General features: G+C 34.3%; 4 protein-coding genes across 7 annotated transcripts in view; 2 read left to right on the top strand and 2 right to left on the bottom strand.

Moving 5' to 3' along the window:
• Positions 1-886: 886 nt before the first annotated feature.
• LOC108576105 (protein transport protein Sec61 subunit gamma) lies at positions 887-1,789 on the bottom strand. The gene is made up of 4 exons (XM_017939030.1): positions 1,713-1,789; positions 1,273-1,379; positions 1,107-1,209; positions 887-1,027 (listed from the first exon to the last, which is right to left on the bottom strand). The coding sequence occupies exons 2-4, from the start codon at positions 1,364-1,366 to the stop codon at positions 1,018-1,020; spliced, it is 207 nt and encodes a 68-aa protein (XP_017794519.1). The 5' UTR covers positions 1,367-1,379; positions 1,713-1,789; the 3' UTR covers positions 887-1,017.
• Positions 1,790-2,623: 834 nt separating this feature from the next.
• On the top strand, positions 2,624-4,221 carry LOC108576099 (calcineurin B homologous protein 1). 2 transcript variants are annotated; one of them, XM_017939022.1, is made up of 5 exons: positions 2,624-2,736; positions 2,975-3,238; positions 3,305-3,398; positions 3,480-3,611; positions 4,139-4,221. In XM_017939022.1, exons 1-5 carry the CDS (start codon positions 2,670-2,672, stop codon positions 4,143-4,145), a joined length of 564 nt encoding a protein of 187 aa, XP_017794511.1. In that variant the 5' UTR covers positions 2,624-2,669; the 3' UTR covers positions 4,146-4,221. The 2 variants fall into 2 exon arrangements, with proteins under 2 accessions (XP_017794511.1, XP_017794510.1); XM_017939021.1 differs by lacking the exon at positions 4,139-4,221 and having other exon boundaries at positions 3,480-3,624.
• Positions 4,209-8,078, bottom strand: LOC108576098 (protein transport protein Sec23A). Of its 2 annotated transcripts, XM_017939019.1 has the most exons (12): positions 7,939-8,078; positions 7,522-7,804; positions 7,350-7,436; positions 7,024-7,270; positions 6,708-6,957; positions 5,992-6,642; positions 5,763-5,916; positions 5,530-5,681; positions 5,280-5,454; positions 4,991-5,212; positions 4,798-4,818; positions 4,209-4,320 (listed from the first exon to the last, which is right to left on the bottom strand). In XM_017939019.1, exons 2-12 carry the CDS (start codon positions 7,798-7,800, stop codon positions 4,231-4,233), a joined length of 2,328 nt encoding a protein of 775 aa, XP_017794508.1. In that variant the 5' UTR covers positions 7,801-7,804; positions 7,939-8,078; the 3' UTR covers positions 4,209-4,230. The 2 variants fall into 2 exon arrangements, with proteins under 2 accessions (XP_017794508.1, XP_017794509.1); XM_017939020.1 differs by lacking the exon at positions 4,798-4,818.
• Positions 8,079-8,850: 772 nt separating this feature from the next.
• Positions 8,851-12,530, top strand: part of LOC108576102 (serine-rich adhesin for platelets) — a 10,142-nt gene continuing 6,462 nt past the window's right edge. For both annotated transcript variants that reach the window (XM_017939024.1, XM_017939025.1), the window contains exons 1-4: positions 8,851-8,926; positions 9,008-9,701; positions 9,789-9,927; positions 10,080-10,198. In XM_017939024.1, the coding sequence (XP_017794513.1) occupies positions 8,916-8,926; positions 9,008-9,701; positions 9,789-9,927; positions 10,080-10,198 (963 nt within the window). In that variant the 5' untranslated portion in view covers positions 8,851-8,915. The remainder of the gene's footprint in view (positions 8,927-9,007; positions 9,702-9,788; positions 9,928-10,079; positions 10,199-12,530) is intronic.

Raw genomic sequence — 12,530 nt, forward strand, 5'->3', positions numbered from 1 at the left:
GTTTAATACACATGTTATTAAACGTATATTATTGATGTCTATTTACTAATGCAGAGTTCTCTGAAAATAATGGTATCAGACGTATTTGACGACAGAGTTTATATTTATATACGAGTCTTTTTCTATTGTTAACAGCTTGAGGGAAGAATCCGAGAACGGTAAAATTATTATCAATATTATCGACGTACTGAGAAATTTTAAATATTGGATGTGTAACAAATTTTAAACAGCGATTCTATTATTTTGTCGCACATTAATATGCAGACTGTTTGAAAGTATTGCATTTTGTTTAGGCGAAAAATATTCCGACCGAGTTTGTAAAACATACCGTTTATGAGAAATCGCGAACAAAATTGTTTTTTTTTTTTGAAAAAAAAAAAAAAATAGAGTGTATTTTGATATAATTACGTTTGCTATCCAATATATACTGCCATTATTAAAATTCCAGATACAGTCGCTTATAGTATCTGGCTTATAGGTTCGTTGTTTTATTAGTAATGTGTATTAAAAAAGAAGTCTTTCTAGAGGATAAGTGCAGAATAACTTTAATAACAAAATAGCAAACAGTATATAAGATTTTATTCATTGTAACAAAATCGTACTATTGTCTTTTATTACTGAGTACCTGGCCATGGTTTTCCATGCGACAGCTATTTTTCCTTAGGAGAAATGCATTGAATTGATACTAGAAAAATGGCTGACAAAATTTTATCGTTGTAACCTAAGGGAAAATTTTATTCTTCAAATAAAAGTGCCTTCGATACTAATACCTATTTTTTTATTTTTGCATGGAACTAGTCCCTAGGACTTAGGATAAAAATCAGAACAGCAGTAAATATTATACATACATTTTATTATAAAATTCAATATTAATATTATACACACACATTCTCATATCTCAATCACAATCAGTTCAAAACAAAATACATAATTTTATCTTATAAATAAAGATACGCAGGAAGGGAGAACAGGGGAAATAATCATCTTAAACCTTAATTGTACCTACTCAAGGTGAGTTTACGAACCCCTGAAAGATACAAACAATATATAAATACAACTGTTTAAAAAGATCAAATTAAGAATGCACAAGATTTAAATTTACTTACACAATGATGTTATTAATAGGAATATGGATTAATTTAACAAAGAATCCTATAAAGCCCATTATACAAAAACCAATGGCTGTGGCAATGGCAATTTTCTGAAATTCTAAAGGACACCAAATAGTACGTTATATAGTTCAATTGCTAATTAGTTCCATCAAAGACTTACCTTTTCTGTCAGGCTTTGTACAACGTTTAATAAGACGAATACTGTCTTTTGCAAATTGACGTCCAGGTTCAGTAAGCTTCTTCACTTGATCCATTATGCTTGTGAAACTGAAAATAAAATCGTTCCGGGTAACGAAATGTACGTTGACAGAGGCACAGTTATGCTCGGTTTTTATAATTAGAACAAATAGATAGAATCGATGTAAAATTTCATGCGAGCTGTGTGCAAAATCACATATGCTTTTACAATTATAGTACACTTTATAAATTGTGTTATATTTCACTGGGATTCGACACTATATATATACACCTAATTTCGAGCTCGTTAATAACAGAAAATAACTCGTAGGTTATAACATACGTTAACTAATTTATCGTGAATGTTTTTCCTAATTTTATGGAAAAAGATTCAGTAATAATTCACGAAAACACGATACTCACGTTGCGTACGACTGGAGAACGTTTCTCAAAGTGTTATTTGACGTACAAAAAACTGCGCTCGTCAGAAGTTAAGCCGCTACGTGGACACTGCTGTAAGAACGTCACTTCCTGGTCACTGACGTTGGAATCGAAACGTCACAGCGCAAACTCATAATCTCGTAATTATTTGAATTTACTAAGAATGAAAACTACTTAATAGAATGTCATATTCAAAGTACTGATCATACGAAGTAATGTATAAATATTTATGTAATTTATATATGTATGGATTCGAGCAATAATTTTCTATATAAAAAAAGGAAACTTAAGCATGCAAAATAAAGGATCTATCGACATAAATAAATTTTTATCAAATTGATAAATTTTAAACAATATAGAGTAATGATAATGAATGACAATGATTATACGAAATAAATATAAATAAGAGAATTTTATTATTTCTTTATAAGATTTTTATTCCCTGATAGTTTATGAACACGAGTAATGGCCTAGGGAATACAATAATGGAAACATAATGATCATAAAATACCTAGAACATGAAATACGTTAATCTTTTTTCATCTCAATTGTGGCACCACTCGTATTTTGTTATATTTGTGTTCAGCGTTAGATTAGAAATGAGCTCATTATAGAGTGCAAATAATTGGGAAAAATTGTACGCGTTAAATTTTGGTTAAAATGGAGTGATTGCAAAAGATTGCTAAAGAGTATCATATGTATGTTCCATTTACCCACTTCATCAATCGAAATACTTCCGCAACACGTTGTATATCAGCCTTAAGATTTCCGTTTTATCAGTTACCTTTGACACTTGCGATTAGCTTGTCACCTGTCATAATCCCATTTGGACACTGTACTTTGATCAAGGAAATTAAATATGAATTAGAATAGACACGTTAGATTAGAATTATTAGACGTAGGTGTTGTAAAACTTTCCAATTTTAATATTAGAAAAATATGGGTAACAGATCTAGCCTTCTTTTGCGCGAAGAAGAAATAGCGCAAATTCAAGAAGCCACTGGATGTAAGTCTTATTATCGAAATAATATTTCTATCTATTATTGTTTAAAAAACGTTTAACATTTAATTATTACCTTATAACGCAAGTGTATAAACTCAAATAGTTTGTATGAATTTTGTAATCTGAAATATTTATTTTGCTAACTATTTTACTAATAACAATGCACATTTGCGTAAAGGATATTAAAATGATATATTAATATGTTTGTAATAATCCAGTTACTATTTTGACATGGTTATAGTTACACCAAATCAAATAGAACGGTTGTATAGTCGTTTCACTAGCCTTGATCGTGGAGACTGTGGAACACTTAGCAGGGAAGATTTCCTGAGGATACCAGAGTTAGCAATAAATCCTCTGGGTGATAGGATTGTAAATGCTTTCTTTGAGGAAAGTGGTAATGATAGGGTGAATTTCCTACAATTTATGCAAGTGCTGGCTCACTTTAGACCTATTAAAAATAATAGTCCAGACAGATTAAATTCTAGGGAAGAGAAATTGAGATGTAAGTTAACCATAAAATGTAATCAAAAAATTTTCTGGTATATTATAAATTCATTGTTATTTTCAGTTGCATTCAAAATGTATGACTTGGATAATGATGATTTAATATCAAAGGATGAACTTCTAGCAATTTTGCACATGATGGTTGGTGCAAATATTAGGTAAAAAACGTTTTCTAGCTAATTAATTTCAATAGAAAATAACAATTAGATATTTGAGTCATTGATACTTATTTATTTCAGCGAGGAACAATTAACTAGTATTGCAGAAAGAACTATATTAGAGGCTGATGAGAATGGCGATGGCATGATATCATTTGAGGAATTTTGTAAAGCACTAGAGAGGACAGATGTAGAACAAAAAATGTCTATAAGGTTCCTTAGTTAATTAAATTTTTTCTAATAAAAATGCACAATTTGCTGATGTGTTGGTCACTCACATTAAAATGTATTCTAATTAATAGTAAATGATAGTTAATTTCTTATATTTACCCTCGTTTATTTTACATTGGAAGGACAAATAGTAAATTCCATTTCTTTTTAAAATTGTTATTAAAACAGCTGCAATTTTAATTAATAAAAAATGGTACAATTATATAGCATTTTGTGATCTATAGCGTATAAATTTCATTGTTCTTACAGTTTATTATGTCTAATTCATTATTCGTCTTGTTACACTGTTTATAATCTTCCAAAATTAAAAAAAAAAAAAAAAAAAAATGTTTAAAAAAATTGAAAATATATATGTAAAATATGCATTACGCTAATACTATGTACTTTATTTATACACAAATTATACCTTGACTTCGGAAAAAATATTGAGAAATTACATTTAATTAATCATATATTTTCAGTATAATAGAAATCCTTATTGCATCTATTTGTTTTATCCTTTTTAATAGATTGTAACTATCGACACCTCATCACGATGCCCGAAGCACTAGATTTTGCATACGCAAAATGATGAGGAAATATTTTATCGTATTGCTGCAATTTAAGCCGTGGACGACACAGCCAGTTTTTTCAAATGCTCCATGAATACTTGTAGACTGACATCGTCAGTTAAGACAGGCGCTCCACTCTCCTAAATTACAACAAACATTTATTAGAAATCAAGATTGATAATTGTTGAATTAATAAAACGCTTCCCAAACCGATAGAAATAGATTGGAGTTAGTTATAATACATTAAAATGTATTTTAATTTTAATAAAAAAGAAGAAATTTTCGATGCCAACCACCAGTGAATTGTGACATACCGTTGTACAAAAATTGTTAAAACGTGGCGAATTATATGCTTGCTCTGTTACAATGTGAAATTATGTTAAATAACGTGAGATAGATTAAGACGACCCAATACCTATGTTCCTGTAAACTTTTTGAGTAATCTGTTATATATTTTAATACTGTTGGATTATGATTAAAAAAAAAAATATTATTTTGATGAACAATTATCAGCTGTGTAGGTTGCTGAATTGCCTCCACCTAATTCCATTACCAAAGCAATGAAAGCGAGTACAAAAAAAAAGAAACATATAATTATCAAATGAATGAAAACACACCCCACTGGGTATCGGCATCCCCTGGTTGCAGGACCGCGGTGACATAAAAAAATTATTAGTTACATGTCTGACTTGTTTTTAATGTTTATGTCTTTGAAAATGAACGACAAGTAAAATATTTCAAATATAAAAAAAATGTAATATCATGAATGAAATTATTTAGAAAAAAAGATTGAATATAGGATGTACTTACCGCTCCATACGCATACATGTTGTTATGAGTTTGACTCGGGTTCACTTTGCTTAACAAAAACCTCGCTTGCGAACCGCCCTGTTCAGTATCGATATACCTGGGTGCAGGGAACCTTCCTGCTAATATCTCAGCAGCATCATCAACAGGTGCTGCCAGCAGTTGTCGGAAATTCTCATACTCAGGCAAATCTTGGTATTTCAATTGACGCCACTGTGCAATAGTCTGTAACCAATCAATGAACATTATGTTAATATTCTTTATCACTTACAGATGATAATAAAAAAATCACCTCTCCGTGGAATATAAGAATTTGGAAGAATGTGTCCATCAATAAAATCCTATCTGGTTGAATAGACGAGGTATCTAATAAAACTGGTTCCGGAGGACCGATAAATCCGTAACTATACAAGATTGGTTGTACCATGATCAAGGAATTCGTTAAGTCTTCTCGCATGAGCATATGTCTGCAACATTAAAAAATCGTTTAATAACGTAACACTTCAATACATATATCGAGAAACCAGAGTAAAACAGCTAACCGGTAAAAACTAGTTTCATCTGGGGAATTATTGAATACTTGTAGGAATTGCGATCTGCGTAAGTGGTACATAAACTGAGGATACAAAGAGAAGTTCTCCGCGAGCCTAAAGCTGTTTGAATCATCCTTTGTGTACTCTCCGAATTTTTGACACTGTAATAGGAATATCTAACGTTAGAAAAATTAAATTCATCATATTGTGTACCAAATACAAGTTTAGTGAAGAATAGTGACCAGTCTAATAAGCATACGATCGACCCATCTTAAAACATCCGGTCCGTCGTCACTCTCTGCCCTGAAGACTGCCAGACGTGACATGAGAACAGCAGCTGCTTCTTGGTCGAATCCAGCGCTTATATGATGTAAAGATGTCGAAGCGTCTGCCCAACTATGATAAATAAATTTTGTCAATTTTACATTCAGTAGTAACACCTGATAATAATTCTATCCAGTATTTTCATACTTTCTTGCAATTGTAGTAACTCTGATTCTTCGTTGGCCGTTACTATGTTGATATTGTGTGATGAACTGAATACAGCCTCTTCCGCCTTGTGGAATTGGCGCGGTGTGTTGATTCACGACTTCGAAGAATAACGCTGTAGTGGTAGACGGTGTGAGGGAACAGAACTTCCATTGACATGTGCCACCCAATCCTACTTCTTGCTCACCAACACTCGACCCTTTCATTCCTAGAGATACGCAGGGTCCAATCGCCCCAGAAACTTTAATCTCACGCGACGTTTTCACCTCTAACGTCGCGTTAAATGCCATTTTCAAGTCGCCTTTACTGTCCTTAGCGAACACGCGTTGGAACGTTTGTTTGAACAAGGAGGAATTGAACGAGTCACCCATAACCATGTGACCACCTGTTGAATTGCAACATTGTCTCATCTCCAACAGCCCAGTCTGATCAAGAGCACAGGAGTAAATATCTATTATGTGCCCGTTCGTTGCAACCCGTGAAGCAAGAGAATCGTAATGTTTGGTTGCTTTCTTCATATGCTTAGCATTGTCCTTGTGGATATCGTGGTGTGATCTTATGGGCTGTCTCAAGTCGTCTGTAACCACTTGACCGGGTCCTTGGGAGCAAGGTCCACCGACGAACAACATTATTCTGAACAAGATATTAAAATTCTTATGAAATGTTCAAATATAATAATTATAATATAAATTATGTACCTAGCTCCTGTGTTGGCATAACTGGCCTCCAAAAGGCCAGTAGCAACAGCCAACGCAACACCAGTAGAACGCAATGGACGTTTTCCTGGAGCAACCGGCCAGGGATCACGTTGCAATTCTCCTAATAAGTCCGTTAAATTCATATCACACTTATGTACAGGCTGCAGAAAGCGATTGGCTGGCGGTAGTGGTTGTCCACCGGGTCCTCTCTGCTGGTTTGGATTCTGATTTGGAACTGGCCTGCCTATGCCTACAATACACGAGAATTAACGTGTACTTCACATTTCATTTATATTGTGTAAATGCAGGCACATACCTAACATATCTTGAACTTGCTTTGGTTGCAAATCCTTGGTACCACGAAAAACATAACTTTTACTGCATCCTTCACAACCTAATTCATGGACTTGGACCATTCTTCCAAATGTAACCAGACCAATAAGAGCATTTGGTGGAAGCAAGGAGAGTGACATTTGTAGAGAATCTTTGAGAGAACCCAGTTCTTCTTCATCCATACATGTATCCACCACCAATAAGAAAATGGGTGGTAAGCATTGTGCCCTCTGTATAAAAATAATAAAAATTAGTACAAATTGAACAAATAAAAATGAATATTTATTTTAAAGAGTAAGTACTATTCACCATTATGGTATATTCAATTGTGGAAAACATTGGAATTAGTTCTGCTGGTTGATGTTGCTCCGAAATGGCAGCATATTGTGGAGGAAACTAGAAATATTAAACATCAAAATATGAGTTCATTAAATCAAGGAAGTGATGTTTAGTTTTATTATTAAAATGAATTGATCCTTACAGGATTCCTCTGAAAACATAGATTGCACACCCATAGTTTAGCACGATAATCCACTTGGCACAGTGGATTCAAAATTGCTCTGCAGGTAGATCTTGTGCAAAGCACAGGATCATACTGTATAGGTGGAAGATCTGGTCTATCTTTAATTGGTTGGTAAAGTGTTCCTAATGGCACAACTAGTCTGGTGGCATCAACACGTGATGAGGGCCAAACATTCCAAGTGAAACGTACTCCATCACGGTCTTCATTTTGTTGAATAAAGTCTTCATAAGTGGTCATGTTTCTGCAATCACGAATAACCATATGGTAAAGAAATGGATCGAAATTTAATTCACACCTACACTTTTTAGATATGTGACAAGTGGGAAGATGTAATAGGCGAATTTAGGTTAAACAGACTTAATTAAATCAACGTACAATTATCGTGAATTCCCAACAACGAGTTCAAAAAGACTTTAAATAATCCCTAGTATCAAGTTCTCATAATTACAACATTATTTTACAATTGAATTAAAACGACACAATTTCACCGTAACAGCACAACTCGTGCCGTCATTGAAGCCACGTCACTTGGAAGCTTGAGATCCACTATGGCGCATGCGTAGTGCGTCTTTTAATGTCACAGGTCGGTATTCGAACGTGAATTTGCAAGTAAAGAATATTTTTAATATTTTTTAATATTTCCTATAATTTTCTAAAATACTACTTTGTAGTACTTTATAGTGCTTTCTCGTTTCCTTATTGATACGGAAATTATAAATTCAATTCTATGGATACGATAAACCGGCTCAATTTGCGCCTCTTTTTTTGCGCGATAATCTTACAAAATAATTATCCTTGATCCGTGGAGCTACATAATTCTAAATTTAACTAAAATCATCTGGGGACACTACGAACAAGCATTATCATCGTACGATTTATTAAATACACGATGTTCTTGACATTTGTTCGTAAATAAAGATCAAGATCTGCCGCAAAAAGCGAATGTATGTGACAAGTTTAACCGCAAGCGTGCGTGACGGTAATCGTAAACGTTATTGAACGATTCATCGTAACATGTTTTCGAAGATCGAAAAACGGGTCTCGCGGTGTCATCGAACAAGTAATCACGTTTTGCGGTCAAGAAATGGTAGGGATTCATTCAACCAATCAGCCACGAAGTGATAACGACCGATTCTGAATAGAGCAGCGGGTCGAGTGTTTACCGTCCGTATTTACTATTACTACGACTCATGTTTTAACGTGAGTTACCAAGCTCGAGCTTGTACGAATCGGAACGCCAGTAATTCAGCGTACGCGTTGCGGCATAATATCTCTTCAAGTCTCCATGTCACGTACACCGCGAGTGCTGATCTACGACTAACCTCTGACACGGTGTAGATCGTCCGTGAAAAATGGACAAAAGGTAAGGCGTGATGTTTCTCGTGATCTTGTTGAAATCATTATTGTCTATTCATCGATTTACTCAACGGAAACGAAATTTTAGCAGGTTGGACACGTCGAGATCAGGGTATCGCGAGGATGTTTCTAATCACTCCAAGAAGAACAAAAAACGATCCAGCAAGAGAAGTAGTGTGCTTGGTTCGTGGATGAATAGCATGCAAAACAATCAAAATAACGACACGGTATCTGGTATGGAGTATCAGCATGTATTATGGCAGTCTAACGTGCAGCAGAACATTCCAAACAATGGACAGCGTCTCTTCACAACGACATCTGATCCCAGCATGTGTGGCTATGCACAGATGCCCATGACTTACACCATGGAACCTGTTTCACTGCCAACCATGTATAGGTTGTATCAACCAGTGCCATTCTCTGGTGTCAGACCTGTTCATGGTAGACCAAGGCGACATTGTAATCAAAACCACCCAATGAATTTGGGTATGAATTCTATGGCAAACGGTTATACAAGCTTGCAAGAAAATGGAATGGAATCTCCTGTACCTATTAACTACCAAAATGGGGACTATGCAAGCTTGCCACCTACTGCTAACAAAAATAATGGAATGAACGGAGATGAGTTGAATTCAGAGCACCGAAGGTATTCTGATCCTGGTCTTGGGTCTGCAGAAGCCCCAGTTCATGCTCCGAGTGAAGACTCTGACAGTGTCGACAGTGGAAGCTCCATTACAACGATTGGTCGTGGCAATAAGCTTGTTTTGTCTCTTATTGAACAGGTGAATTAATTTCTGACAAATATACATGGGTTATTTGTGCTTAAATTTTGATGAAAAATATTAATAATTATGTCATTCTATTTTCAGATGACAGAACTGAAAAAGAGCAATAGTCAACTGTTCAAAGAGTTAAACGAAACAAAGTCTGAATTAGGCAGTATGAAGGCAAAGTTGGCACAGTGTAAATACAGCAATTCTACAGATTATCAACCAGGAATGTTATCGGGTAAGCATTTACAAAAATTGTTGCATTATCTGTTGTAATCCTTGATTTTTAATCCAACTCTGATTAAAATGATAAACGTACTGCATAAACGTACCGATAAACATTACTGATAAATATACTTGCATCAATTATAAATGTTTCAAATGTTCCAGATTTTATTCGCGAAATCAGGCAGGCCAATAAAGCATGTGAGGAGGGTCTGGTTTCCAAAGTCATGTCCATGGTGGAGGAGAAGCTAAACCAAAGGTCACTGGAAATGGTTAACTTAAACGTATGTATCAGTTTAATTCTAATCTGCTCCAAAAGCAATCAATTAAAACTCTCAAAATACGAGCCCGTTCTGTTTATATTTTGAATACTTAGGACTGTCAATGAATCATACTGTTTGCCCAAAATAATGACTCACAATCCTTGTATACATCATCATTCACGGTATGTCGTAAACGTATTTCATAAACGAATGACGAATCGAAGAAAACAATGGTGCAATCTATTACTCGATGGTCATAAAAATTTTCTCGATTACATACTGCATGTTTAGCCTAAATTGGTGTTCTTTCCACCAAAATATAGAGGCGTCGAATAAGAATAGAAGTTGAAAAGATAGGAAACGTGGGAATGGAAAACAAAGCGGTTAGAAAGAGAGGAAAATAGAATTCCCTGTTCATCCTTCTTTCTCTCGACTTTGCAGTTAGGCTACAATAATGTGCCGCTTCGACCGACGCTTTCGGCATTTCCACGACGTGGTCATGGACATATTGTTTGCGTAGCATTCGTACGTTCTGTTTGATTAGGACGGCCAGGTGATCTTCTCCTCGTCCCTCTCACCTTTCCCCCGCTTTTTTCCCTCCTTACAGTTTCCCTCCCTCGATTATCGTCTGCACGCGAATTTTCATCGATCAAGAGCGCACCACACGCTTACAAACTCCCCTCTTCTTCTTCTTTTTTTTTTGGTGTTCGATTATTTATGTACGTTTGCTCCGGAATTTTTATATACTCGCTGAGCAAACAAAGGTTCCCCTGTTTTCCAGCGATATTTATTGCGGTTGTCTAGCCCGTTATTAGCAGGAAGGAGTATCTGGAGCATATTCATATTCATATCTAGCAGAGAGCCACCGATTCGGGGGGGAATAATCTTTGTTCAAACAGTTGTTTGTACTTGGTCGATTTTTCACAGGGAACTGTTTAATACGGAATATTCTATTCAGGTCGTGCTGTTTATTATTCTAGTCAGAGTGCTTCATTCTTCGACGTATCTAAATTTAAATCAGTGTTCACGTTTAATTAGTTTTCTATGAATCTCCTTGGAAACGTATGCCTAAATAATTACATAGGAAACTCTGTGCTGTTACGATCTCCTAAGAAACACGATTAGTCAAGCAATTATCTCAATATATGTACATATATTAATATCTCATAAGGAAAATTAATCAATATCAAATTACGTATCCATACTATTATTTACACGTTTATAAATACACAATAAGAATACAGTATATAAATAATATAATCTATATGTATCAATAGTGTATATATTTTAATAAAATTATTTATAAACTTAGGAACACTTATGCATTAATAATTTATATTTATTATAGATTAAATTATTTATACATATTAATATAAATAGGTATCTGTTGATCAATAAACAATTTATGTGTATGTAGTTCATTATTCCAAATTTATAAAAATTATTAGTCTTTGAATGCTACTTTTACAGTATCTTCATTTCGGAATAATTTATTTGTTAAAAAAATTTTTCAGGCATTTGAAGAAATGGTAATCGGTCGGGAAAAGGTCGAGTGAATAGGAGAGGATGTGGCAAAATTTCATATTCTTTACCGTGGATTGTTTTCAATAATTTTTCTTACAACGTTATCATCCTAGGCTCTATCTGGCCTTCCTCTTGGCTCATTTCCAATGTAAAGTCACCCATCTTAAATCTTATACACTAACGTTGACGTGTCTTAACACTTATATAATCTTCTTCAAATGCAAAATTTATATCTTCAGCAGTTTCGATCGCAGTTTTTCCAAGTCTAAACTTGTACAAAAACATTACGTGAATATCGCGATTATGAATTTTTATGAATGTGTTATGAATTTGTTTCCTATTCAACACATGTGAACTTCAGCAAATTCTTTTTTCTTGACTATTATGTGTAAAAATCTACGATCGGACAAAATTTGCTGTTTGGAAGCCAAAATATAAATCTATAATATTCCTGTAAATCATCAAGATTATATTATGTATCCATATTATTATTTACACCGTTATTACACCATTACTTATCTTTACCTCATTAGTCTGCTGTCATCACAATATTCTCTCTCAACCCACTTGGGACCAACTTATTTTGCGTATTCGTAGATATTTACATTAAAATAAATATGTCAGTATCAAATATATATTTTTCTGAATTAATTTAAATTTGCTCTCGAGTATTGACATGTTCTCAAAATTCACAATACTCTTCCACCTCTCACAGAACTCAAGAAATTTGTTTCTTTTATTCTTCAACCACTGCAATCAGGGCCGCATTTATACTTTTGGTGGCCTTGGGCGCAACATCATTACGAGGCCTCGAAAGAACAAGTTTTAA

Source organism: Habropoda laboriosa, unplaced genomic scaffold (assembly GCF_001263275.1).
Source record: "Habropoda laboriosa isolate 0110345459 unplaced genomic scaffold, ASM126327v1 scaffold339, whole genome shotgun sequence".
Classification (NCBI taxonomy): domain Eukaryota; kingdom Metazoa; phylum Arthropoda; class Insecta; order Hymenoptera; family Apidae; genus Habropoda; species Habropoda laboriosa.

Excerpts from the sequence above, each read along its gene's own strand:
- LOC108576105 (XM_017939030.1), bottom strand. The coding sequence starts at position 1,366 with ATGGATCAAGTGAAGAAGCTTACTGAACCTGGACGTCAATTTGCAAAA. Across the intron at positions 1,210-1,272 it reads TACAAAGCCTGACAGAAAAG|AATTTCAGAAAATTGCCATT; the intron begins GTAAGTCTTTGA and ends GGTGTCCTTTAG.
- LOC108576099 (XM_017939021.1), top strand. The coding sequence starts at position 2,670 with ATGGGTAACAGATCTAGCCTTCTTTTGCGCGAAGAAGAAATAGCGCAA. Across the intron at positions 2,737-2,974 it reads AATTCAAGAAGCCACTGGAT|TTACACCAAATCAAATAGAA; the intron begins GTAAGTCTTATT and ends ACATGGTTATAG. Across the intron at positions 3,399-3,479 it reads ATGGTTGGTGCAAATATTAG|CGAGGAACAATTAACTAGTA; the intron begins GTAAAAAACGTT and ends TATTTATTTCAG.
- LOC108576098 (XM_017939019.1), bottom strand. The coding sequence starts at position 7,800 with ATGACCACTTATGAAGACTTTATTCAACAAAATGAAGACCGTGATGGA. Across the intron at positions 5,917-5,991 it reads GTTACTACAATTGCAAGAAA|TTGGGCAGACGCTTCGACAT; the intron begins GTATGAAAATAC and ends TATTTATCATAG. Across the intron at positions 5,682-5,762 it reads ATCGTATGCTTATTAGACTG|TGTCAAAAATTCGGAGAGTA; the intron begins GTCACTATTCTT and ends TTCCTATTACAG.